Consider the following 27,412-nt stretch of genomic DNA (forward strand, 5'->3'; position numbering starts at 1 on the left):
AGAGACAATGGTTCAAGTTTTTTCTCCTGCTCTCGTTTCATGCTAAACCATGTCCTTTTCTAACTCTAATGGGTTATTAGGCTTATTCAAGAAACCACGCTTTAGTTCACACATTGCATTAAGCCTGCGACTGAATGTTCTCTTCACCTCCAATTCATCATATGACATAAGTAAAGATTTTTCTTAAAACTTTCCATCATGAAATTCCAGGGAAATTTGGAATTCCTAGATCTTGTTTTTTTTTAGCAAAGGTGACTATCCCATCAGCCCATGTCAATGGAACTTAGTAATGGTTCACCTTCTGGACTCCATAGGAGTTCTGGACTAGAAGCTGGATCCTTAGCTGCAAGCAAAAACATTTATAGGGCGTGTCTATTACACAGCCTAGGACAGTTTAAGGCCATTCAGATTTACACAGGTATTTGAAGAGTGAAAGGATTTATAAATTATATTCAGCCCAGCAAGTATACATGACATCTTGGGCATTAATTTACATTATAGCTAAAAACATGTATTTTCCAGCCAAATCCTGTAATTCGTTTTGGTATTAATAAACATAATTTGAGAGGGATGTTCCCAGTTTTTGCACTATACTACAATTCCAGCATTCCATTGTACAAGGTTATATAGAAGACTAAGCTTTATTATAAAAATTAAACATTCAGTTGGAAATGTGTAAAGAAACAAAGCATGAAGAAATTAAGAATAATCACAGTACAATTAATTTGTTTTGAGCTTCTTTATAGTATCTAGATTGTTGCAGGTAATCCTTTGACTTGCAGCAAAACATGCAAGGACTAGAACTTTATAGCTTCAAGTTGAATAAAATACAAGTTCTGCTAAATATTGTGCCGTTGAATAAATCAACAATTTGGTGGATTCTTAATTAGAAGAGAATTAAACCTTTCTTGCGAAAGACTGGGCATCTAGAAGTTTTGAAATTTGGTCATTTGTATAGATATGAGAGAAACCAAATCAAGAACCTTAATCCTGAAATGGGAGTAAACTGAAATAGGCTCTAGGTCAAGTACTTATTACAGCAAACTACACCATGTGACCCATTCAACAGCTTACAGCTCATTAACAGTGATTCATAGCAGTTTCCCTTGGATCCTTCTACATACTAACATTTTTAAAGAAAATTTGATAAGCAGCAATTCAAATACAATAAATCATAATTTGTGGTGCCTGCAGAACCATACCACCATTAAAATTTTGTGAATTGGATCAAATTCAGGTCAATTTTAATAATAAAGCAGTGCTTGAAACAGATTTCTTTGAAAAGTGAATGAGAACGTATGGTCCAGATAGAAAATGTGAAACAGCAGTTATTAATATCACTAAGAAGAAGATGGCTTTTGACTTCATTCAACTTAGATTGTACCCTGATTTTGATGATTTAAGCCCCAATATTTTTTTTTAATAAATACAGTATTGAAATCACAATATGCTGCCCTCTACAGATTTGTACAGATTGTATGAATTGTTTATATTAAAAGGATAATACATTTCTATAAAGAATACTTTTATGAATTTTGTGCATTTCTGATAAAATGTTTTAAAAGATCCAGAGATTTCAAGACCAATCTCAGCAGTATTAATACCTACAAATACACTGTTTAAAAATGGCAGAGGTTCAGGATATTTATATAAAGGCATATTTTAATTTCCTTGCAATCTCATGAGATTCTAAATAACCAAGGGTAACATGCTCCAAGTCAAGCTGTCTGAGTTGCCCTTTCCTCTAATTCCACTAACATACATAGTTTCTGTGAAAGAAGCAAAAGAAATTAGGATTGAAAAATCCAATCTTTTGGAGACAAAAGTGAGAAATGTTTAAATTTGTCTGAGCTGCATTTATGCATTATGGATTTTTGTATGCTTATTTACGTAATTTGCATGCAAATTAGAATAGCTATGGCTTGAAAGTATACTTTATATCCATTATCATCTTTCCCCTTTATGAAAAACTTGGTAATGAAATCAAATGTTTTGAAAAAATAGGAGCAAGTTTAATTTCTACAAATATGTACATTTCATGAAAATCCATCATCCACCAATTCAGCGATGATAATGCAGTATTAAGTGAGGTAATTAAATTTAGTGAGTGCATTCTCTTTGCCTTTATAATCAGTCAGTTTGCACTCTTATCTCTGAGTTGCCATACGGAAAGGAAAGGAAAGGAAAGGAAAGGAAAGGAAAGGAAAGAGTGGTGGTGGTAAGACTAACCTCACAGAAAGGACAAACCAAGAAAAATGAAGCCCTGAGGATATGAACATTAATAAGAAAGTTACATTTCTGTTGTGCTATTTTCCTGGATTTTCATGCTAAACATGTACAATACAATAATGTTCTGCTCTGTATCATTTTCTGAACGTTGCTTCTCTTCTTTGGAAAGTGAGGATATTTGTAGAATGAGAAAAGATTTCAGTTGACTGAAAACTGGCAATGGCTATCAGTTCTCAATAAGCTTTTTGGCTCTTGCATTGGCTTGCTCAATACGGTCTTTGTTAGTTTCAGCCTGAAACAGAAAACAAAAGGCAAAGTTACTTGTAAATTATAAAGGTGCACAGATACTATTCAAGTCTCTTTATATTTCTTCAAGAATTGCCAAGAATGTGGAGAACAGAGAAAACAGAGACATTAAAGTTATATGCAAGTTATATGAATAGAAAAAAAATCCCCTTTCTCAATTCTTTTAGGATATGCCTTTTTGTAAATTGCTAGGAATTCTGTAAAGATTCAGGGTATTCAAATGAAATGAAAGAAATTAAATATAAAGGACAAATTCCAGCTTGGAGGGAAAGTACTGGAGTGTATGTTTGAGTCCACTGACTTGTTTAGAAAACAGCCACAGTAAAATTAGCCATGAAAGTACCATCATATTTAGGAGCAAGGAAGAAAGCAACATAGGTTTACAAGAGAAAACCTTTTCAATAAGTCCATAGCTGACAGATGCAAATACATTCATAAGAAATCTTCTCATTATTGTACTACTACACTAATATATAGTATGGTTAATTTTTTAATTTAAAAATTTAACATTTGAAACAATTCTTTTAAAAAAATAATTTTAAATATTCAAAACTCTTGTTAGCAAATATTTACAACCTATTTACCATTCAGTCTAATGACTAGCTCTTACTAATCTGTTCACATACAGTACACAACGATACCGCTGGTAAGCTTACTGAGAGAAGCAAGGCAGAAGAAATACTTAAAACAAGAATTACTTAAAAGAAAAAGAGTTCTCAAAACAATATGGTCACTTTTCTTGATATTATAAAGTGCTGCTATGATTTTTAACAGGGTTTGTTTATCACCAGTTATGCATCATTATTCTTTAATTGTTTGAACACCCATCAATGATAAACTTTTCAAATTTATGTATTAAAATATTTTTAAAAACTTGCTTCAATCAATCTTCCCTGATTTATACCTCATTTTCTCTAAAGATTGCTTTGCTTTAAAACTGGTACGAAGTAATACCAACTTCTTTTTAATGATAAAAATATTTATTCTTTCAACCAACTTATTGCATTTGAATGGGACACATGCAAAGCAAGAATGTAAGAATGTAATCTATAACCTTGGGTACTCAGTGTGATGTCATGGATGCTAACACTTCCATTGGTGTCTGCCAGGTTTTCTAGCCTATCTGCGTTATCAAAAAATTAATTAACTAAAGGCACCCAGAAAAACAGGAAAGAGGATTAAGATAATTGATGTGGGTTTAAAAAAAAAACCCATCTGTGATCAGACCAGCCAATGGTGCTCTGATTCCAAAGGTCATTTTTGGAGAGTTGACCTATTAGTCACTTATTCCTCTTTACCTCCTACTGTATTTCTGTCATGGCATTATATGTAAACAAGACTTTTTCTTTTTCTTGGCACTGGTTTATCCATTACAGAATATCAGTGTTTCAGAGAAACAAGTGCAGAACTTTAAGAAAGCCCAGAGTCAGAATAGAGCAACTTCAGTGGTATTTATTCTATTTTGGGCAACACAAACCTGCTTTTTAACCAACCAGGATGTGATCTATAGTTCAATGTGATATACATCGTATATACACATAGTGACCTTGTGTGTGTGTGTGTGTGTGTGTGTGTGTGTGTGTGTGTGTGTAGGACCACCAGTTTGCGCTCTGTGAGGGTAAATATGAGTTACATCAGATTCCACATTTACCTTGTACTTAAATTCTTGGACAAATTGTTTTTTTTTTAAAGCAACATCAATATCTTCCTGGAAATTAGTGTTATTCATTTTATGATGGATAACAATTAGAAGGTACATGTAACATACTTTTCAAATGTGGTCCTCATTCCCAACAATACAGTATTTATTGGCATTGGTATTCGTTTTATTTTTCATATTTTATCATGATGGAAATATTATTTCAAGTTCACAATCCCAAAGGGTTCACCATGAAATCAAGCTTAAATATATCCTACATAGAAAAATAATGCTTTGGGTGGAGAAATGTTATCCAGACAAGAGAACACGGACACAAGGTGTTGGTAAATTGGAATACCTCTACACCAGGGTGTCAAACTCAATTTCATTGAGGATCGCATCAGGGTTGTGTTTGACCTGGGTGTGTGTATGTATGGTAGAGGTGTGGCCACAATGGATGTGTCCAGCTTGACATCATTCCCGTTGGGGCGCCTGTAGTGGCCCACGTGTTTCTGCCAGCGAAAACTGGCTCCTAAGCTCCAGTTTTGCTGGCATAAGCACTGTGAGCCAATCCTTTGCTGTTTCCGGGGCAGTCCTGTGGGCCACATCTAAGTCCCCCGAAGGCCAGATTCAGCCTCCAGGCCTTGAGTTTGACACCCCTGCTTTACACCAGGGGTGTCAAACTCGATCACATCGCAGGCCAAATTGTGACGTATCATGATGTTTACCTTTGCGGAGCTGGCGTGGTCTGTGAGGGCTGTATCCAGGCTGTGGGCCAACAGTTTGACAGGCCTGCTCTACAACATGGTACTGTATTCCAGAACAATTAGTTACTCTTCCAAGCAATTAAGTCCCTGATAATTAAGTTAGTTAAGGATCCAGTTCTCACTTCTTACCTTCACATTTATTCGGTCTATTTGCTTATTTTGTGAATCAATCTCACTGCCCATATCCACAGCCATATTTTTCAGATTTCCCAAGATGTGTCCCACTTGAGTTAAGTTATCCTCCATCTCATCTTCTCTGGCATCGTTTGTTATCCTTTTCAAAATATCAGAAAAAAACTGCTTTGAGCACTTGCAAGTTCCTTCTTCTTCATTGTAATGAACTAAATTCATATTCTCCCCCTCTCTCTCCCCACTTCCTCCCTGCCTATACACATACTTACACTAGTCAAACTGCCATAGGGCAGTTCTCAATAGAAATTAAAAATCATCAGTTAAATCAGAACAATTACAAAAAATACTAAAACCATAAACAGAAATTAAAAAAACAGAATCATAAACAGTCCTAATTCTATCTCTCATACACATTTCATAACTTCAGTCTTAAAATACATCTAATTGGCAATTTATAAAAGATCTTAAAAATAAGCCTGTGTTTTTAAAAGACCTTTACATTCCATCAATCATGTTACAAAATTTGATTCAAAACGTCCTATTATTTGGAATCTTTGAAAAATTACTAAACAGTGTTCCAAATAAACATTCATGATTTACACAGAACAAGCTTCTCTTGATGGTTTTCAATATCCCAGTACTGTTCTAGAGGAACAGATACGGAATATGTATTCATCAGTGGAAGAAGAAAATACTATTTACCGCTTTATGTATCCTCCACTTGGTCCTCCTGAGGTCTGTTGTTGGTAATTTTCTGCCCGTCCTGGTTGTCTGGTTATTATATGATCACCTGAGTTCTCACCCCATGTTGTCTTATATGTTTTACTAGTCTCAAAGTTCCTCGTTCTATAAGAAAAATAGAATAGCTTCCGTTAGCTAAAAATATAAATAATTGAAGCAGCCAACTGATTTATTGCTTATTACATGATCAAGTTTGTGATTAGGAAGAAAAATGTATGTACCACTTAGCATTATATTTATGGTATATCTTTAATTTAATGAATTGTATGGAGAAACTTAAAGAGACAGCTTACTGCAGTAAGTCACCAGGCTAGAAACTGACAGTCAGTGAGTTTTAGTCCTTCCTTAGGCATGAAGGCAGCTGGATGACAGTGAGCTTATCACCCTCTCTCAGCTGCAAGGAGGCGGCAATGGCAAACCACTTTTGAAAAACTATGCCAAGAAAACTTGAGGTCCAGATAGTCATCAGGCGTCAAAAAACTGACTTGAAGGCACAAACCAACAAAATATTGAGAAAATTATATTATACTAATTTCACCAAATCATGCATCAGATAATAATTACCAGATAATCATTTTGTTAATAGCAACAAAAATGAAGGAATAAATGCAAAACTTATTTTTCTATTCCAACATTCATATAATCAAGATAAACCTTGTATTGTTTTATGCTGTATTACTCTGTAATATTTAATTTTTATTTGGTTCTGGACTGACTCCGTACAGTGATACCTGATATTTTAAAAATGAAACATAGGAATCCTGAGGCATTCTTACAAAACAGTTGCATGCTGAGTAACATATGACAAAAAACATTTCCCCCATGTGGTAGATCAGAGTTAAATCAATATGTGAACATTATCATAACATTTCACATTTTTCCTGTAAGATTTTTAAACCTATGTATAAGCTATTGTTTTCTATAAGCTACATAGGAAAAATATCCTAATAGACTTAAATTGTATATCAACTGTTACTTGCATTCTAAACATTGTAACTATTATTTCAGATTAATCAAATCAGAATAAATAACTAAATATAAACTACAAGCAACACGGCACAGACACAACTACAGACCATCACAAGGTTGCTTGCATGTTATGAAAACATGCACATTCAGACATGCATCATGTTAGAACATCACCTTCAGATAGCTGGTTAGCAGTGTAAACTGCTTCTTAATACAGGTATTTTCCTAAATTCCATTTTGACCAGTTAAGTGGATCCAACCTCTGATGTTAAATCTTCATTTTATTAAGAAGGAAAAGTAGGGTGATTAGGAGAGAATGAAAAAGAGTGAACAGTAAGACAAGCAAGCAGATAACTATTTGTTAGCTGACAAAACTATTTCAAAGTAAAGCTGAGAGTATGCTATAATAAGAAAAAAACAGCTTTAACACAAGTCAGGAAGAAAAGCAGTATTATGAATACAATATTCAAAATTTGTAAAAGTGCTGTGCTATTCTCATATATATTCCTTCCATATATGTAATAGGTATTACGTAATTTAAAATCCAACTCAAGCTTATATTAATTGCTTTAGTTTTCCCATTCCAATATATTATCAGATTTAAGTCACAGGTATATGTGTACATCTAACTAAGCCTTATAGTGCCTAACTACTGGTACATGACCACGGGCTTTTCTTCCTTAATTGGCACAGCTTGAAAACAACAATTTAAACATTCACTGTTTAAACTTTATTATATCATCCACCACAACTTGTATTTGTCATTACCAGAAAACCAAAAGCAGAACAAACCCACAAAAGTTAAAAACATTCTGGTTATTATTTTATTCACAGGTTAACTTTATGGTCAAGTATAGTTAAGTAAGTATTTCCTAACTTTTCCCTTTTTTATAGGCACTAGTACACTGAACAGAATGTTTTTGTAAATTGCAAGAAAAACCACGGGACAGCAACCATAGTTGGTGGTTGTCATGGCATGGGACCCCAAAATTATTTTTTAAAAACATACATTTTTAAAAGGCTGAAATTTCACAGGACATCAGTGTTCTTGTTTGAAATCTTTTAAAATTTGAAGTAAAAACGACAATAATGAAATCTTTATTTTGGAGTCTATACTACCAACCACTGCAACAAACAGTTTCAGGCTTCATAGATTTGAAGAAAGGAGCCATCATTCACACTTGCATGCACTCATAAAGTTTTGGATAATACCCCATTGGAAAACCTGAAGGGGCAGGTTGGGGTCAGATCATCTCAGAAAAGGACTATTTATGTAGTTACTCAGAGTGTACCTGATTTAATAGAACATAAATAAGACCATATGAATGCAGTCAGTGGCTTGGACAATGTTAAGGTAAAATGTGATTTCTTTGAATTTTGTTTATTGTGTTAATGTGAACCCAGCTGCTATTGTTTGTATGGTTTATGGCTTAGGATTATAAATGAACACAGACCATGGTTTAGTTATTACAACATCCAATTTGTGCGTTGAATTCTGTAGCAGTTTTTTTTTATCAAGGAGAACAGTAACTTCTTTAAATTTTCTAGTCACTGAAGTTCTAAACAAGAATGAAATTTTTCCTTGAAAAAAGCGTCTTACCAATCTGCTTTTAACTGACCTATTGCATGGACAGACACAGAGACCACAGCACTTATTAAGCTCTGTCAAGTTCTTTTCAGCTTCTTTCATGTCTTTGTTTATTTGATCCATACCTTCTTCTATGTTGTTTAACTTTTCTAGGAAAAAAAAGAAGCTTTAGAAACTTTAAATGACGTAAATGCTTACACTTCATATAGGAAGGTCTGCATTCAAAACACTTTTTAAAAAGCATTTAAAAGCAGCTTAAGAAGTGTTAATGTTTCTGGAAACTACTGCAAGCCTATGGACAATGGCCATGCCTGTATCTGGACTAAATTAATTATGTATATTTATTATGTATCATTATGAAATATAGGGTTCTACATTTATAATCAAAGATAACATATTGTTCTTGTGCAACTCACCGCCTTGTTCATCTAACATGGTAATGGTTTTGATTCCAGTATCTTGTGACTATAATGGGGGGGGGGAAAAGAAATACAGAACGATTACACAGTGGAATTAGTGTAATGACACAATTTGCTACAAACTATTGTGTGGAGATACTACTAAATAATTACATAAAAATTGATCAGCATAAATACTACTATATAAAATTTCCTTCCAGGTAGAATAAAAATTCCAATATTGCAAATTATTTTACAATACTGGTATAAGTACATGGTGAATTGGTTGCTTTTGTTTTTTGGTCCTATGACAAAATTATTTCAATGTTATTTCAAGTTTCATTGTTTGCTTATTTTTATTTATTTAAGAAAATTTATATGGCTGTCCAATTTACTATGTGACTCTGTGTGACTACAAAGATAAAAACCCAATATTAAAATAATTGAAAAGCAGGAAAAAAAAAAGCAGGGAAGTTCTAAGAAAATCTGAGAAATGCTTCCATACATCTAATGCTCAATGAACATAATATACTCAATGTCATTTCATGTTCTCCGCCTGATTTCCCACCCACAGCTCAATGAAAGCCTTTAACTTCTTCCTTACCTCAATGGCCAGGCCAAGGATCCTCCTTGTGCTTTCCAAAGACTAAAATAAAGATAAGATTTCATTTCAGGCATGGAGATTTTCAAAGATATGTAATTATTATATAATTTTAGACATTGCTGTAAGTAAGCACTACAGTATGCTTTTGTTTCTGACACAATGCAACTAAGCAAGGTTTTGTCTTGATTAGTGGTATTTTAAAACTCAACATTATGATGCAGCCACTATTTTCTAGACGAACCTTTTTAGATTCTGTGCAAGTCTGTCCTCCTGGATTCTATAACCTTTTTTTATAAAGGATCTGAAGTTTGTTCTATTGAGGCAGTGAAGACAAGCAGAAATACGCCATTAGGAAGTCTCCACCTCTGTCTTCCAAACTTGGTGGCATTGCCCCTTGATGGTCTGTTTTGGCAGGGTGAAGAGGATGGGAAGGGAATCGTTGCAATAGCTGATCCACTCTGCTATTCGATCTGTCTCTAAGAGAAAGTATGTAAGAGCCCTCAGAAAAGAGGCCACCTGCTAACCCTGAAAGGACTTTGTGGGGCTAAAATACAATCTGGAGGAAGGAGGGATGCTAAAGTGCGGCATCGTATAATATTTCCATCTTTTCTTTTTGGCAAACCATCCTTGATTTCTCCCAGTTTTCTTACTTCCATTATGATGTCCTTACTATTCCCTGGCTACTGTGCTAAGAAAGAATTTCAGCAGAAGTAACTGTTTCCACAGGTTGATCCTGATATATAAAATATGTATATATGTATGTCTGTGTGTGTGTGTGTGTACACACACACACACACACACACACACCTCTTGCAGTGTGCTAAGCTTGATTGTGCTTATTCATGAAGGATATGTATTATATGGTGGTGGTGGTTTTTTTACACATAGGGCTATGTGTGACATATAAACAAGACTTTCTCCTTCAGAAAATGCATTAATCCTAAGGAAAAACTATTTTTGCTTTCTAAATCCAAGTATTTTTGCTTTCTAAACCCTCATTTAGCAAAAGGGAAAAAAGTTGTGATATATCACGTGATGTGTCATTACAAATTTGACACCTCAGATTTAGTTTATTTAAACCTCCCCTTCACTGCAATATTATCAAGCAATATAGGATAACCAATCAATTTTAGTGGAGATCATGCACTCTAAGTTTATCTACCCAAGTTATTGGGCAATTATATATTATTTGGGGTGTTTACCTCATCTGTAACTTGATGGGCTCTCAGTTGAATTTCTTCAGGTGACAACTCAGCCATGTTTGACCCGTGTTTTTCAACTGCAATTATTCACAACAGGATTTCTTCTAAAATAGTAAAGTATCAGTGATAAGGGTATAATCTTGACCAATTTTAAGCAAATAAATAAAGTGTGTCCTATTAAATTTTTATTTATTAAATTTATATGCCAAATTTATAACAGTTCAGTTGTTAGCTTTCTAGGAAAAGAAAAGAAAATTTCAATATTAGAATGTTCTATAAAAGTAACATAATGAAATACAATACTTCATGTATTTATTTATTGTTTCAATCAGTTTATATGGCCATCCATCTCAACAAGTGACTGTTGGCTGTAAACATAATTAAAATAAAGTAAAAAGAATTACAAGCATTACCAACACTGAACTGCAAAGTAGGCAAGAAACATTAAACTTAAATCATTAATGTAACCAAGACGTGGCTCGCTGAACACAATCTGGGCCCAGGTCCAGGACTTTAATGTCATCCTGATCCCCAGATAATTAATATCTTTAATGGTGGAACTACGAACAGTATCCAAATATTCCACACTATGTCTTCATTATAAAATAGCAGTTTAAATAAAAGTTACACTTCTACATGATAAGTTGAGAAATAAGAAGTCATGTTTGCTCCAACCACCCTCTTCACCAAATGATTCTCATGCAGATGGTCTTCCATTAACTCTGACCAACTTTGGATCTAAGAAATTAATTTCTAATTTTTTTATAAACTATCACTACTATGGTATTTCTAAATAACCTAAGACCTATTGATTCCCTCCCTTGGTCAATTCTCCTGCTTTTTGAGGGCCCACCAATCTTTTTTTAAGATATTAGTATAGAATTACAACTATTGGGTTAAGGCAAAATTGGATGGCAAGTATTGTTTTTCTTCCCCATAGAAAAATACATTTTTAGGAATGTATTTGCAGAGAGTACAAATTAAACAAACTTGTTTTAAATAGGACTGACAATCATATTTCAGTTGCTTTTACTAAATAAGTTCAGTATTCAAATCTGAAGAAAATATCAAATATTCATAAATAGTAAACAAAAAGATGGTATAATCGACACACATAAGGGCAAAGATAATTTGGATTCAGGACAATTGTAACAATAGAAATGGCAGTTCTGCTTTCTAGATAGAACTATCAGATCTAAATAGCTACCTCAGATAAAGAAGTCTACAAGTTGCCCAGATTCATCTCTGGTTCTTCCATTACCACTATTAACTGGAACATAATAGACAATTTTCACTAAACTATGGATACTACTTCTATGCACACCTATAAGTTATCACTTTATATTTTTGACATACGTCATTCATAATTTTGTACCTTTACTTCCCTATTTACAAAGTCTACTCTACTGTATCAGACCATCTTCACTCACATCTATTAGATCCTTCCCTTTTTCTCTTAGTTCCAAAAACATACTGTTTCTTTCATTTCACTTGGGAAGTCACCTTCCTTGCTTTGTGTTTACATGCCTAGGCATAGTTCTCTATATGCTGTGAATCAGCCAGATAGGCCTGCAGATACTTATCTCCTGGGCCCATGGTTTGGTTAATTGACACTTTCATATCATACCTTTTAGTAAGAGGAAAAGAGAGTAGACTAAGTCAGTGTCCAATAGTCAACATTATTGTAAGGACAATGTTAATTTTGACAAATTTGGCTCAGTATTGCCACAAATGTAACCAAAGCAACTCTTACTGCATATATTCTCATACTATTTTATAAAAATTAAAATGTCTAATCTGGGGACTATCTTACAAATTAACATATTATTGCCTGCATCCTAGTAATCAGGAAGTATATGCAGTGTTCAAAGATACACTTCCAGATGCTTTTATTTACCTATTCTTGGGATTTTTTTTGTCACAATAAATATGAGAAGAAAAGAAACAAGTGACATTTCACCCCAAAGCACTATGTGAAAAACACAAAGTAACTTATATTTATGCAGCATTTTTCCAACTGTTTTTCCATTCTACAAGTCAAAATGGGAACCTCCGCAATTTGCTAATAGTATTTTATTTTTAAAGGAGTGGAGACTGCTATTTAGATATATACTGTATTGGTATTTCTGTGCCATACAGTATTTTCCAATTTCCATCACCAAGAAATGTGGAGAGGAAATATTAACTCTGAGCATCCCTCTCTATTCATGGAGAAAGTACAGGAGAAGAGAAGTTGCTCTGCAGATATATGCAGAAAAGGTCTTTGCCCTTCTCAGGGATCCCAGTTTATTAAGTTGTAATAGTAGGACATATTTTCAGCAGAAATCATTTGTTCTTCTGAGAACTAATTATGACATTTGCAACGTAAACAAATCCTCAAAACAGAAAAGCAGAAAACCTGTCAACTGGCTTATATTGACTGCATTTCTCCACTGATAAATTGCTATTCACTGATGGACTTGATTCAGCATCCATGCTTCCCATCCCCACCCAAAACTTCAGATAAGAAAGGTACCTGAATGGAAATACACTTGCAAGAAAAGACAATGATGTAACTAAATAAAGAACTAAATTTTTAGTCTCTTGGGGACAATTAGGATAGGTATGTTAAGTCTATCAAATGCTTAATGTACCCGTTTAGCTTACATTTTATGCTTAAAGTGCTATTATAGCCTACCATTTTGCCACTAAAATGACAATGAGTACATAATATATGTCCCTATAATTCAGGATGAAGTCAAAAACTTAAATCTATGATGAAACAACTGACTTTCCAAAGTACCAATGAGCTTTAATCTAGGATGGAACTTCTTACGTAAATCTGTTAAATTACACATATGAACAACTTCCCGATTCTGAAAATGAAAAGCAAAAGGAAGGTTCCAAGAAAATAGTTGCGTTACTGAAATATACTTCCCCAAAGTGTATAAACAAGTAACTAAATTTTAGTTATGCAGTAACTAAATTTTGCAAGTGGGTTTTTTTTTTTTCTTATAAAGGGAACTGATTTTGCAAAACTCTCCACTGAGAAGGAATAAAAAATACATGAATACTGGTTACACTTGATTTAAACTTCCAGATTTTGTTTCCTGTCCTTTCCCCTATTCATTCTTCGGCCCCCCTTCCAATCTGCACCATTTAAGGAAACAGATGCAGCCAAAGGGATAATAGCCACCACGATGCGTACCTCTCGTTTTATGCTTTTCCCCACTACAATGAAAAGTCCCGAAACAATAAAGGCCCTCTCCAGTCCCAGCGCCTCCTTTGGCCTGCGAAGTGAGGGTTCAGCAAAAGGATCCCCGCAAACAAGAAATACAGCGCGGCCCGGAGAGGAAGCCGACCGGCAGCATTCCTCCCGAAACCCAACCAGCCCAAGCTGAGGCCTAAGCCGAGAAGGCAAGGCAGCCACGGGCGCTCCCCCACAAGCCCCCGAGGGGTGGCCACTCCTGGCCCCGAGGTCGGCCTCGCCGCCCGGCTCCGAAGGATGCTGCGGCGCTCTCCCTTCGCCCTCTCCGGCTTCCTGCGCCCATTCCCTTCCCCTTCCTCGCCCAGGAACCAACCCGGACTGCTCTGCCACCGCCTCGCCCAGGAACCAACCCGCCGTTTAATCCTTAAGCCTTCCTCCGGCGGCGGAGAAAAGCCTCTGCGTCCCCAGCCTCCGGCACCCACCCCGCAGTCCCTCCGGCGCTCCAGCCTGGCTCAAGGGGACCTTTGACGCCCCTCCCGCCCGTCCTGCCCGGGGACATTCGTCGCTCGCCCCTTCCTCTTTTCCTGCCCGCCCGCCGGGCTCTCGCTCTCCCCGCCGTTCCTTCCTCCGGAGACTCACCAAGGCGCTTCGTTGGCAAAAAAAAAAAAAGCCCGAGCTCGCCCACCGGCTTCGCTCCGCCCCGCCCGCCAGACCTTTCGGGCCTCTGGGCGCAGATCTCCCGCTCTCTCCGCCGAGGGGACGAGCCTCGGTCCGGTTTTCGGAAGCCCCTTCCCTCCGCTGAACCCCACCCAGCCGGTTTCCTGCAGCGCCTCCTCCTCCTCCTTCCCTCCGGTTCCTTCGGAGGGCCCAGCTGCTACCTCCTCCCGCCTCCCTCCTACCCGGTCTTTGAGTCGCAGCGCATTGGTCGCTTTGGAAGGCATTGCTAATAGCTATTGGTGGGAGGAAATGATCGTCATGTTTATCTCGCCTTTCGCTTTCTCAGGTTGTTGATTCGCCTCCAGCATCCTGCTGGCGCTGAGTTTATTTTTTTAACCAAACCCCATTCAAGGTACAAAAGGTCTCTCGGCTGTGCAAAAATCAAGGTCCTTCGGTACCGACAACGCATCTTCTAAAGCAAGCATCATCATCATCATCATCACCATCATCACAACAACAAAAACTACATGGCCCAAAGACCAAATCGTTCTCCAAACATATCAACACGAAGATAATATACAAAATGCTAAGTGCTCAAGAAATGCAGCATACTGTCCCATCTGGCAATTCCCTCCAGAGCTCTGGAAATATTAACATTTTTTCTTTCTTTCAGGACCCCTTCATACTGTAAAAAAGCTTTTGCTTACATGGGTTGTTGTTATCAGTATTTACGGTATTTAAAAAATTAAAATGATGCATTCATTGCTATTATCTTTTCTCACAATTGTTTGATGGCATTTTAATGTCTTACTTTTCAACATAATTTGATTTTGGGGAACCCTGAGAAGGTCTTGGGAGGCTTCCAAGTGTCTTAGAGCCACACTGTTCTCAGGGATTTGTTCAAGCTGAAGTCCAGATAAATCATAGAGTACATATAACTGTAAGAAATGAATAATGAATTAAATCAATGATTTGAAGGTTTACCATCATGGAGCAAAAACACAGACTGAGAGATAGAACCCCTTGATGTCACCATGTAGGAGTGGAGTGTGGCATTACCAGTTGTGTGTAGGATACCCAATTGCACATCTCCATCTAAGCTGTGACACAGATGTCAAATTCTGATTTTGGTGTCTGGAACCAGTTAAATGGGATGAAACAGATTAAAGCTGAGCCCAAACAAGACAGAGTTGCTGTTTGTTTGATGTAATGTTATGTTGGTGCTGGCACTGTCTCTGGAGGTGGAAGCACCACTCGTGAAGGAACCCAAGTATATTTGGTGATTCTCCTGTATTCAAATCTACTGCTGGATGATCAGGTAAAGATTAGAGCCCTGAGTGCCTTTGCCCAGCTTTGTTTGGTGGCTAGTTGTAACCCTACCTGAAATGTGAGAATCTAATAACACTTATTTTCACATCTCTTCTCTGGGCTACTGTAATGGGCTCTAAATAAATCTACTTTTGGGGACCATTTGGTAACAATAATTGGTACAAAATGCTGTGCTCTGCATACTCATGCCTTGGATCAGAGGTCTTCAAATTTGACTTCAAGATTTGTGGACTTCAACTGCCAGAATTCCTCCTCCAGTCATGTTAGCTCAGAAATTCTGGGAGTTGAAGTCCACAAATCTTACACTCGCCAAGTTTGAAGACCCTTGCCTTGGATTTACTTTTCCTATATTTGCTCCATGAATCTTAAAATGATTGATTTAATTGTTACAGAAGTACACATGAAGTGCCTCAGAAGGTGTGAATTATGAAAAAGGATCTTTGGTAAAATGATGCAGAGCAAGAAATTGTGGATAAAAAAGTATATAAGTATGAACATGACAAACAACTGAGAATGAAAGATGTTGCATCAAATGTGTAGAGAGCAAAAAATAGTTGAAATGATGTAGTGTACTTCTGCCTACTTTGTTATAATTGTTAGAAATGAGTATATTGAGTATCCTCAATTAAGTCTTAGTGTACTTAATTGACTAAAGAGAAACTTAAATGTTTTAAAAGTACAGGTGACAGGGATTGTGTCAAGAATAAACATTAAACGAATACATTGAATTGAATACCAAAATATTCAATTTAAAACCAGTACATTGAAGTGATTTGGTCATGAGGGTACAATGAATAAGGATCAAATACCAAAACAGAGATGTGAAGGGAGAATAGATCAGTTAAGAAAAGACCAAGAAAATGGAGTTGGATGGAATTGGTAACATCCTCAAAAAGGGAGATGCTAAAGAATAAAAGGCAATTTATAAATTTATAACACAAACATTGCATTGTAGCTTTCTCCCCCCCCTCCCCCTTACCTCCTGTCTTTAATTTCTTTGGCTCATACATTCTTATTTCTGCACTCTGCATAAAGCTACTAATTATGAAATGTAATCAGAGATAGGTATGGAGGTGGCATAATTAGTAGGATCCATGAAGGATCCTCATCCTATGAAGGCATATGCCTTTTTCATTTTGATTATTTTTAATGGTTGTTCCCATATCAAATAATGAATTTCATTAAGAATCCATGCCTTGAGCCAGTATGTTCTACTACTTTTATACCAAGGTAATGTGATCTATTATTTGATAGTGATTTCATATGGGTCCATGTAAAAATAATTGTGCAGCCCTTAGTGCTCTCTGAGCTTTGTTGTTTACTTATAGATATATTATTCTTAGCAACATCATCAGTGCTAACAGATTGTTATGCAAAAACACCAACCCCTTGGTGGATTTCATAATTGTGAGATATTACTTTACTGTTTCATGTAGATCCTGTTTAAGAATGTAAAAAGGATATGAACTTAGTAACATCCATTCTGATTTCATGGATCTGACATTTACTTATTTAACAGGAGACAACTAATACCAGTTGTCCACAGATGAATTTCAGTAATATCAGTAAATATTCATCTTCAAAAGAATATCCATCATGCTAAAAAAAATTTTATTCTTCAATATATACACAGATCAATTATTTTTGTTGTTGTGCACTAGTTGCTTGATTTTTAAAAGATCATATTTTTTTAAGCTTCCAGGAGCACTATCCAGATTTTCAGGTCTTAAGTAGCAGAAAAATTATGACATGGTTGTAGCAGGTTTTTAATAGTTATCTTGTTATCAGGTACTTTCTAAGACACCGCTCCAGCCATAAACTAAGGGTCCTTCTATCTTAAAAAGCTGGAAACAATCACATGAAATCAATAAGTAGGAAAACTCTGCATGATTGGGATTCATGCTCCAGTGTTTTGTATTAGCTGTGATGCTGGGTAAATTAACGTTACATAAATTGTGTGTCTTTTCATGCTACCTAGCCTCTGCGCTTGGAAATTAAACATGGTTAAGCCAAGCCAATACACTACATGGATGGAAAATCAGCAGGAAATGCCAAGGCTGTACTGCAAATTACACTGGGAAACTGAATAAACAGGAAAGGCGATGTCAAAGCACTTCCCGCTGGTTGGTAAGATAATTAATTATACATACGTGTCCTGAAGGCCACCAGGAGCTGAATTTAAAAAAAGGGTTTTTTTCGTTTTATTTAAAAACACTCGAAGGGAATATGTTACTGCTGTGATAGTGTTAAGATCTTTGAGAACTTGCTGCATATATCCATTTTGTTTGGAAAGCCTTCATTTTCAGTTCACAATGTCAACTGCTCTTTAGCTTCTAGCCATGCCTTTTTATTTGGAGCAAGAAGCCAAGAAGATTATTTCCTCCACGCAAATCTCATTCAGAAGCACTCGAAACCGAGCTGACCAATAGCCCGCTGTACAAACCCAATACAGTACTGCAGCCAAAAGGTAACCCTACACAAAAAAAACCCATTACATCTACCAAAATGCATCACGCTGTTTCTTAGAGATACTCCGTGTGACTCATTTCCTGTTTCTATGGTATTGCAAAACTGGCTTCTCTGGATTGTAAACTACTATTCCCAGAATGCATACAAAAAGAGGATTTGGTTCTCTGATTGGTTGAAACTGTATGAAGACGCTCCCGGCCTGTGGGGCGGTTCTCTTTTGGGTCGAGCTTGCAGGTCTCCGGAGGAGGCTGCACCGGCAATGGGCGGGGTTTCGGTAGCCCATCTTGTTGGGTGATGCGTTCGTGCTTCGCGGCTGGATGAGGCGGATACGATCTGTGAGTATCGCGAGGCAGGCAATAACTTCGCCCTTTAAAGTATGAGATGGAAGCTGAGCTTAAGTCCCGGACTGGAGGGTTGCTAATGTTGATAACACTTGTATGGGGGTGAAGCTTTTATTTTCATTGCAGCCGGCTGGAAAATAGTTAAGTAATCTTTGAGGATCAGTTGATAAGGAACCAACTTCAGAAGTTGGAAAGCAGCCGAGGACCTAATACTGTAGCACAACGAATCCCCGTTTGTATAAGAAGTTAACATTCTTTGTTTTTAAACCACAACGTTAGAGGAAAACACAGGAACCCTATATAAGCTTCGGAAATGTTTCCAAACTTGGTTTTCTTCCACCAAACTTGGCTTTCGTCATAAGCTGCACAAATGGGAGCATTCAAGAAATAAGCATGATAAAGCCTTATATTTGGACTGCAATTGAATAAAACTGCTGTGGTAAAAGAGTCCTTATGTATCCTGTTCAGTAGTTCTGGCCAAACGTTGGGGAACCAATGCAGCCATCAATAATTCAAAAAATTAATAGAAGAAATTACTAAAGAAACAGTTTTTAATTGGCTTAAAGGTGAAGGCAATAAATAAGAGAAATTCATTTTATTCCCACTTCACAAAGCGGCATAAATATGGGAGTGGTGGTTAATTTTTTTTAAAAAAAATAAATTTTATTAAGTAAACATTAAAACAGTTGAACACAGTGCAACTTTCTTGGCCATCATTTTGGCCATACATACCACAGCATAGAAATAAATATAACAGTTAATTTTCCCTTTTTCCTTATGTTGTTGATATAATGCTAGTTACATATTTGTTTCTATTTGCATTTATATACATTTATATACATATTTACAACCTAGCTTCTTATCCATCTCCTTTTTCCCTTTGTAGTCTTTTTATTCATATCATATTTGTCCATTATATTTCATTTTCTTTAATTTACAAAACTTTTACTTTCAGTCCTATAAAGCATCAACAATTTCTTCTTTTCCTTGACTCCAGCCATTGATACATTTTACTCCAGACTTCATAGAACTCTGTCTCACCCTTATCCTTAATTTCTGATTAATCTGTCCATCTCTGTGTAGACTAATATTTTCCTTATTTCGCTTTCATAGCGGTGTCTTCATTCTTCCAATTTTGGGCATACACTAGTCTCGCAGCAGTTACTATGTGTAACATTAAATATATTGTTCCTTTACTGTATTTCTCATCTATAATGCCCAATAGGAACATTTCTGGAGTAAACGCCATTTTTTGGCTGACCATCTCTTCCATCTATACCTTTATTTGCCACCAGTACTTTTTTGCTTTTATGCATTTCCACCACATATGATAGTAGGTCCGTATCTCCAAGTTGCATTTCCAACATTGTGGTGATATACTTTTGCTTATATTGGCCAGTCTTATTGGAGGGAGGTGCCATCTGTAAAACATTTTATATTGGTTTTCTTTATATGAAGTTGCAAGTGTTAGTTTTCTATTTCTTTCCCATAGCTTTGCCAATTGTCTAATTCAATATTGTAATCAAAATTCTTAGCCCATACTATCATTACTTCTTTAACTTCCTCCTCCATCATTTTGTATTCTAGTAAATAGCTATATGTTCTCTTAATTGCTTTTTCCTCTGTTCCTAATAGTATCTTATCCAATGTCATCAATTCTCTCTGTATGTCCCATTCATTCTTATTTTTCTTATACCTTGATTGGATTTGCAGGTATGCTCAGGGAATGGTGGTTAATTTTTTTTTTTTTATAAAGATTTTTATTGTTTTTTAACATACAAAACACAACAACAAAACATAAAAGTATCAGCTCCCCCATATTTTTGTACACACAGTAAGTCGGTTGGTCCATCGGTTTTGTGCATTCACCTCATAGTCACAATTACAATTAGCTTATATAATACTCTTATCAATACAAATTTATAAATCATAGTATCGCTATTAAAAAAAAAAAATTGACTAAACTTTTATTCGGTCATGCCTTTGTGAGATGACTATATTTTAAATATTTTATTCTAAAACAAATCTTATAATCATACCAATTCTATCCCAAATAGGAAAAAGAAGAAAACAGAAAAACTATTATATAGATATAGTATCAAAAACCAATAAGAGGAAAGGGAAAATAAAGTCATTATTATTCCTTATTATCTAACTTTTATATTTTAATATTTCATCATTCAACCATTGATAGAAAAGATCCCAAACTAAATAAAATTGTTTATCTTCTTGCTCTCTAATTTCAAAAGTCAATCTACTCATCTCAGCACATTCCAAAATTTTCTTTACAACTTCTTCTTGCAATGGAATTTTCTCATTTTTCCAATTTTTGCAAATACAATCCTAGCAGCAGTCAATACATTTACAATCAAATATTTCAACTCTTTACTATAAGTATCTGGTAGGATTCCCAATAGAAAAACTCCGGTTTCAAGTCTATATGCTTTTTCGTCATTTTTTCCAGCCACATGTGGATTTTAGTCCAATATTTTCTAGCATCCTCACAAGTCCACCACATGTGATAGTATGAACCAGGTTTCTGATGACACTTCCAGCATTTTTCGGATTTGTTCTTGAACATTCTTGCTATCCTTGTCGGGGGAAAATGCCACCTGTAAAACATCTTATACAAGTTTTCTTTATAGGCTGTAGACATTGTCATTTTATAATTTTGCGACCATAATTTCTGCCATTTCTCTAAATCAATCCCATATCCAAAATTCCTCCCCCACGCAATCATAGTTTCCTTAACTTGTTCTTCCTCAAGCTTAATTTGCAATAAATAACCATACAATTTTTTAATCACCTTTTCATCAGTACCCATCAAAATCTTATCCAAGTCAGTTTGCTTATCATAAAATCCCTCTGCTTTGGAATCCTCATAGTACTTTGAATGTATTTGCAAATATGAAAACCAATTCATCTGTATACCTTGTTCTTCCAGTTTTTGTATCGATTTAAGTTCACCCTTTTCATCTAATAATTCCCCATAGTTAACTGTTTGTTCCTTTTTATAAATTATAGGATAAGAGAACGCTTCTATCGTCGATAACCAAACTGGAATTTTCAAATAACACTGTTTTTTTATCTTCTCCCAATTCAACCACAGAGACTCCCGTATATAATGTCTTCTAAAATACCCCTGTGTTTTGGTTCCCTTGTACCATAAAAAAGCATGCCAGCCCAACAACAAATCATGACCTTCTAATGTCAACAATCTGGTTTTCCTTAATGTTATCCATTCTTTAACCCATGTCAAATTTGCAGCTTGGTAGTACAACTCCCAATTAGGCAGACCAAACCCTCCTCTAAATCTAGCATCCTGTAAAAGCTTTAACTTTATTCTTGCTTTCTTGCCTTGCCATATATACTTCAAAACAATTTTATTTAAATCCTCAAAGTATTCTTTTCCAAGCCTAATTGGTATTGTTTGAAACAAGAATAAGACTCTGGGCAAAATGTTCATCTTGATTGTTGAGATCCTTCCTATTAATGACAATTGTAAGTTCTCCCATTTTTTCAAATCTTGAGCTATCTGTTGTTTAAGTTTAATATAATTATTCTCCTTCAATGTACTACATCTTGATGTCAAATATATCCCCAGATACTTAACCTTGTTTGTAACTTGGATTTTTAACAGTTCTGCCAGCTCTTCTCTTTGTTTCAGCAACATGTTCTTTGACAAAATCTTTGTTTTATCTCTATTTATTTTCAGACCAGCCACCTCCCCATAGGCCTCTATCTTTTCCAACAGCTTCGAGGCTGTTTCTATAGGATCTTCCAAGATAAAGACTAGGTCATCTGCAAAAGCTTGTAATTTGAATTCCTCCTTTTTGATTTTCATTCCTTTTATAGTTTTATCTTCTCTAATGTTTCTATTCAACACTTCCAAAGTCAATACAAATAACAAAGGCGAAAGAGGACAACCTTGTCTTGTACCTTTTCTTATATTAATAGAATCTGTATATTCTCCTTCCATCATTACCTTAGCTGTTTGTTCATTATAAATTGCTTCTATTGCTTGAATAAATCTTCTAGCAAAGCCCATCTGTTCCATTAGGAGTACCATAAACCTCCAATTTACATTATCAAATGCCTTTTGAGCATCTAAAATATCAGAGCCATTTGCTTTTCAGGGTGCGCCTCATAATATTCCAAGGTGTCTAAAATTACTCTCATATTATCTCTAATTTGTCGTTTTGGCAGAAACCCATTTTGATCTGGGTGGATGAAGTTATTCAAATACTTTTTAAGTCTTTCTGCCAATATTGAAGCAAAAATTTTATAGTCTGCATTTAATAAGGAAATCGGTCTATAATTCTTAATTTGAAGTAGGTCCGCCTCCTCCTTTGGAATAAGTGTAATATAAGCCTCTGACCATGTTTTAGGAATTATCTTTTTACCATGACTTCATTCATAACTTCTAACAGTGGAATACAAAGTAATTCTTGAAAAGTTTTATAAAATTCTACAGGAAGTCCATCTGGACCTGGTGCCTTTCCATTATTTTGTTTCTTAAGTGCTTGGCTTAGCTCCATCATTGTTATATTGCTTTCTAGCATTTCTTCAATCTCTTTAGATATCTTAGGTAAATTTACATTCTGCAAGTATTGTTTAACTTTCTCCTCATCAATGTCTTCTTTCTTATACAAATGCTTATAAAAATCATAGATAATTTCTTTTTTTTCTTTGCTGCCATAACAAATTTTACCTTGGTCGTCTATTAACTGCAGTATTTTCCTCGACTCTTTCTCCTTTCTCAATTTGTATGCTAGCCATCTACCTGGCTTATTTGCATCCTCAAAATAATTCTGTTTAGCATTCCTAATTTTCTGTGCCAGTTCTTCTTTCTCTATTAAGTCCATTTTATGTTTAGTTATATCCAGTTTCAGTTTGACATCTTTTCTGTGTGGTATTTTCTGTAATTCTTTTTCAAGTCTCTTATATTCGTCATCCAAGGCTTTAAGAGTTTGCCTTTTCCTAATATTCCTTTTTCTTGTATAGTCTATTATCAAGCCTCTAGCATAGGCCTTCATTGTGTCCCAAACATTCTGTGTTGAGGTGTCTTCTTTTCTATTCTCTTTAAAGAAAAAGGCCAGTTCTTTCTCCATCCATTGTATAAATTCCTTATCCTTTAAAATAGTATTATTTAATGTCCATCTCGATCTTTTCCCTTGTCCCTTCCATTTAATTGTCAATGGGTTATGGTCAGCCCAAGTGCTTGTTTCAATATTTACTTCTTGAATACTAGACATTAAATCTGTTGAGATCCAAATCATATCCAGTCTGGACCATGATAAATGCCTATTTGAATAGAACGTAAATTGCTTAGATTTATCATTTCTCTCCATATGTCTTTTAAAGTTAGTTCATCTATCATTTTAAAAAAGGATTTAGGAAGAGTTTTTCTGTTATGCTTTACTGCTGTTGCGATATAATCAAGTTTATTATCCACAATTCCATTAAAGTCTCCCATCATAATTATATTAGCATAGTCAAGTTCAGCAATCTTAATATGTAATTTTCTATAGAATTCTTCCTGTTTATCATTCGGGGCATAAATTGCAATCAAAAGTATCTTTCTATTATTGTCCATTGTTTCTACCATTAATATTCTCCCATCATCATCTGTATAAATCATTTTTGCTGGAATGGCCTCTTTAATATATAAAACCACCCCTCTTTTCTTGGATTGTGTCAAAGAGGTAAACAATTTCCCTAATTTTGGTTGTAATAACAATTGTTCATGTTGCTTTTTAATATGAACTTCTTGTAAGCAAATTATATCAAACCTTAATTTCATTAATTTATGGAAAGTCTTCCTTCTCTTAGCAGCTGAATTCAGTCCATTTATATTCATTGTAATCAGTTTTTTCTCTTCCATAATTATATTTTATATTTAGATTTAACCACTCTCGTGGGTCTTGCCTCACGTTGATCTTTAATATCCACTTGTCCACCTACTGCACCTTCTTCTTTTCCAATCTCCATTTGTTCCTCTTGGGGTTCAATTGATGAGACCTCCTTTCCTGCTCCTCCTTCTCTCCCTCCAAGAACCTCTGCACAAAACAGTTCTGCTTTCTCGATTGAATCAATTCTATGTCTCTGTTCCTGCCACGTAAACATCAATCCTTCTGGAATCAACCATCTGTAAGACACCTCTTTTTCCAATAACCTTTTAGTCAGGAATCGATATTCTCTTCTCATCTCTCTCACTCTTCTAGGTATTTGTTTTAAAACCAAAATTTCTTTACCTTTGTATTTCAGTGGCTTCTCTCTTGCTACTTGCAATACTTGTGTCTTCAAAGATTTTTAATAAATCTAATATGAACTTCTCTGGGTAGGTTATTTCTCATCGCATATCTTGTAAAAACTCGATATATCTCATCTATTCCATCCATCATCTTCTCTTCTGTTATCTCGAGCGCCTCCGCCAAAATTCCTACCATTATCGTGGCCAAATCTTGTCCTTTTTCTTCTTCTATATTTTGAAATCTGAGATAAAATTCTGATCTATCCAACTCCCACTTCAACATCTCACTTTTTTCTTGTTCAATCACTGTTAATCTATTGTCAATGTTTCCAATCTTCTCCTCTCTTTGTTTGCCCCCCTCTTCAACATTTTGAAGTCTCTCCTCATATTTTACCATCATCTGTTCCATCCTACTTGTTCTTTGTTCAATAGTATCCATTTTTACCTTAAGATCTTGGATTCCTTGCATAATCATCTGAAAGGATACTCTTTCTTGTTCTTTTTCTTTTTCTTTATCTTGCTTTAACAATGTCTGAATTGAGCGCTGTCCAGAAGGTGGGGAGGCAGAAGCAGACATAGAGGCACCCGAAGATATAAGTTTCTTACTCATTTTAAGTGGTTCCAACTCTTCAAGTTCTTTCAAATTTTAATCCACAAAAAAAATATGAAGTTATAATCCAAGATAAAAAGGCCAACAATAAAAAAGCCAATAGTGAGAGAAAAAAAAAAAAGGAAAAAATTCTTCAAATTCTTCCTGACCTTAATCCAATAAAAAAAAAATAATCCATAAAAAAGAGTAAAAGTAAGAATAAAAACCCAATAATAATAATAAACAAGACAAAGCCAAAAAAGAAGAAGGGAAAAAGAAAAAGAGAAAAAAAAAAAACAACAAAAACCAAGAAAAATAAGTTTCTTCAAATTCCACACCTTAGTCCAGCAAAAAAAAAAAAAAAAAAGAAACCTCAATTGAAAAAAGGAAAGAAAAAAAAATAGTCCACTAATGTACATTTAAAAAAAAAAGAAAACAGAAAAAACAGGATCCAAATGGGCAAAAGAAAAAAATAAAGCAAATTAAATCAAAATAAAATAAAAGTAAAAAAAAAAAAAGAAAAGAAATTCAGAGGCTTCCCTTTGCAAATAAATCAAGCTTAAAAGTAGAGACCTTGATGTTAGTGGAGGGGTTGGCAGAACTCAGAAAAAAAATTAGAAAAAGAGAATAAGCAACAATACACTGCACTCTATTTAATTATCCAAGGCTCTAATTATAACTCCCTTCTCTTTCCCACAAGCTTCAAAGCAAGCCATAAATATCCAGAAAGACACCTGTAATAATATTCCACAGAGTGCTTTCCTCTATCTTATCAGAGGATGTCCTTGAGAAGAAGAGTCTGTTTTTTCCAGTTCAAGTAAAATATTTCCGAGCCTCTAGGTGGCAGTGTTACAAAGTATCTTAGTTCTCACTTTCCCCCCTCCTCTCTGGAAAGGGAAAGCCGTGGAACGTGGAATACACAAAAGCAAAAGCACAAAATCAAACAAAATCAAGAGAAGCCTCTAGCCCAAAAATAAAAAGTCCAGAAGAAGAATAAAACATATGAATATATAAAAAAAAAACAGTCCAGTTATCCAATAAATAACAATAAAGTCCGGAAGCGAAGAAAAGGAAAAAAAAATGGATTCTCTCTTTGACGTTTCCCTAAAAAGAACGCCGCTTAGTCAGTTTTGTCAAAAAAAAAACAAAAATCACACAGATTTCTTCAAATAGTCAGAGTAAACTTTCAAAACTCAAAAAATTAAATAAAAAAAAAGTTCTCACCCAACCGACAAACTCTTTCTCAAACTCTTTCCTTCTGGAGCTGCCCCGGCTTCAGCAGCATGGGGGCTGCCTCTCCGCCGCTGGCAAGAAGAGCTTCACCCGGGCTCTCCAGGGATTTTGCGGTATCCCCGGAGTCCTCAGGGTACGCTCTTCACGATGGCTGCCCCTACGGGACAGCGTAGGTCCGTTGGACCGGCCGGTAGCGGAGATATCGGCTGCAATCGAGGAGCTCGATTGCAAACCGTATCGCCACGGCGCAGGCTCCTCCCATCTCCAAATGGTGGTTAATTTTGATGGATTACACTCTAGAAACCTGGTATAACATTTGAATGTAATTTGGAAACTTTTTTTAGACTCCCATGTAGGCTATGTACACATGATATACAGAGCTACAAGTCAACTTGAGTTTTAATTTTAAATGAATTTCTGTGAGTTTAATTTATGATTCAAAGTAACTGCCAGGTCAGAAAATTTTGTGAATTGAATCAGTAAAAGGGAAGATATCTTTGGATAAGTGAATTGTTATAGAATGTGAGGAAGTATAACCTGGAATAATAATTTTCAGTCTAGCTCAGGGGTGTCAAACTCACGTGACGTAATGAAACTTTTCCCCCTTTCACTAAACCGGGTGGTGGCAGGGGCGGCATGTGATGCATCTGGCCTGCAGGCTGTGAGTTTGACACCTCTGGTGTCGCTTATTTCTGCTGTTTTTCAAAAACATCATTACAAAGGGTGATACAATATTGAGCTACTGTGTATGTTAATTCCAACATCATTTAAAAGTTACA

At 35.5% G+C, this 27,412-nt stretch overlaps 2 protein-coding genes across 8 annotated transcripts in view; one reads left to right on the forward strand and one right to left on the reverse strand.

The window, feature by feature from the left end:
• Positions 1 to 724: 724 nt before the first annotated feature.
• Positions 725 to 18,287, reverse strand: SNAP23 (synaptosome associated protein 23). 5 transcript variants are annotated; one of them, XM_087921771.1, is made up of 8 exons: positions 17,899 to 18,287; positions 10,576 to 10,679; positions 9,374 to 9,415; positions 8,788 to 8,836; positions 8,403 to 8,520; positions 5,776 to 5,919; positions 5,071 to 5,215; positions 725 to 2,521 (listed from the first exon to the last, which is right to left on the reverse strand). In XM_087921771.1, exons 2-8 carry the CDS (start codon positions 10,630 to 10,632, stop codon positions 2,456 to 2,458), a joined length of 621 nt encoding a protein of 206 aa, XP_087777897.1. In that variant the 5' UTR covers positions 10,633 to 10,679; positions 17,899 to 18,287; the 3' UTR covers positions 725 to 2,455. The 5 variants fall into 5 exon arrangements, with proteins under 5 accessions (XP_087777897.1, XP_026565340.1, XP_087777896.1 ...); XM_026709555.2 differs by lacking the exon at positions 17,899 to 18,287 and adding an exon at positions 14,476 to 14,622; XM_087921770.1 differs by lacking the exon at positions 17,899 to 18,287 and adding an exon at positions 14,402 to 14,622.
• Positions 18,288 to 18,440: 153 nt separating this feature from the next.
• ZNF106 (zinc finger protein 106) overlaps positions 18,441 to 27,412 on the forward strand; it is a 51,760-nt gene continuing 42,788 nt past the window's right edge. For 2 of the 3 annotated variants that reach the window (XM_026709568.2, XM_026709604.2), the window contains exon 1: positions 18,445 to 18,552. The gene's annotated coding sequence lies outside the window, so the exon portion shown is untranslated. Of the gene's footprint in view, positions 18,553 to 27,412 lie in introns of all 3 variants that reach the window. The other variant, XM_087921774.1, reaches the window with a different exon arrangement.

Source organism: Pseudonaja textilis, chromosome 1 (genome assembly GCF_049901715.1).
Source record: "Pseudonaja textilis isolate UNSWEBS1 chromosome 1, rPseTex1.2, whole genome shotgun sequence".
Taxonomy (NCBI): Eukaryota; Metazoa; Chordata; class Lepidosauria; order Squamata; family Elapidae; genus Pseudonaja; species Pseudonaja textilis.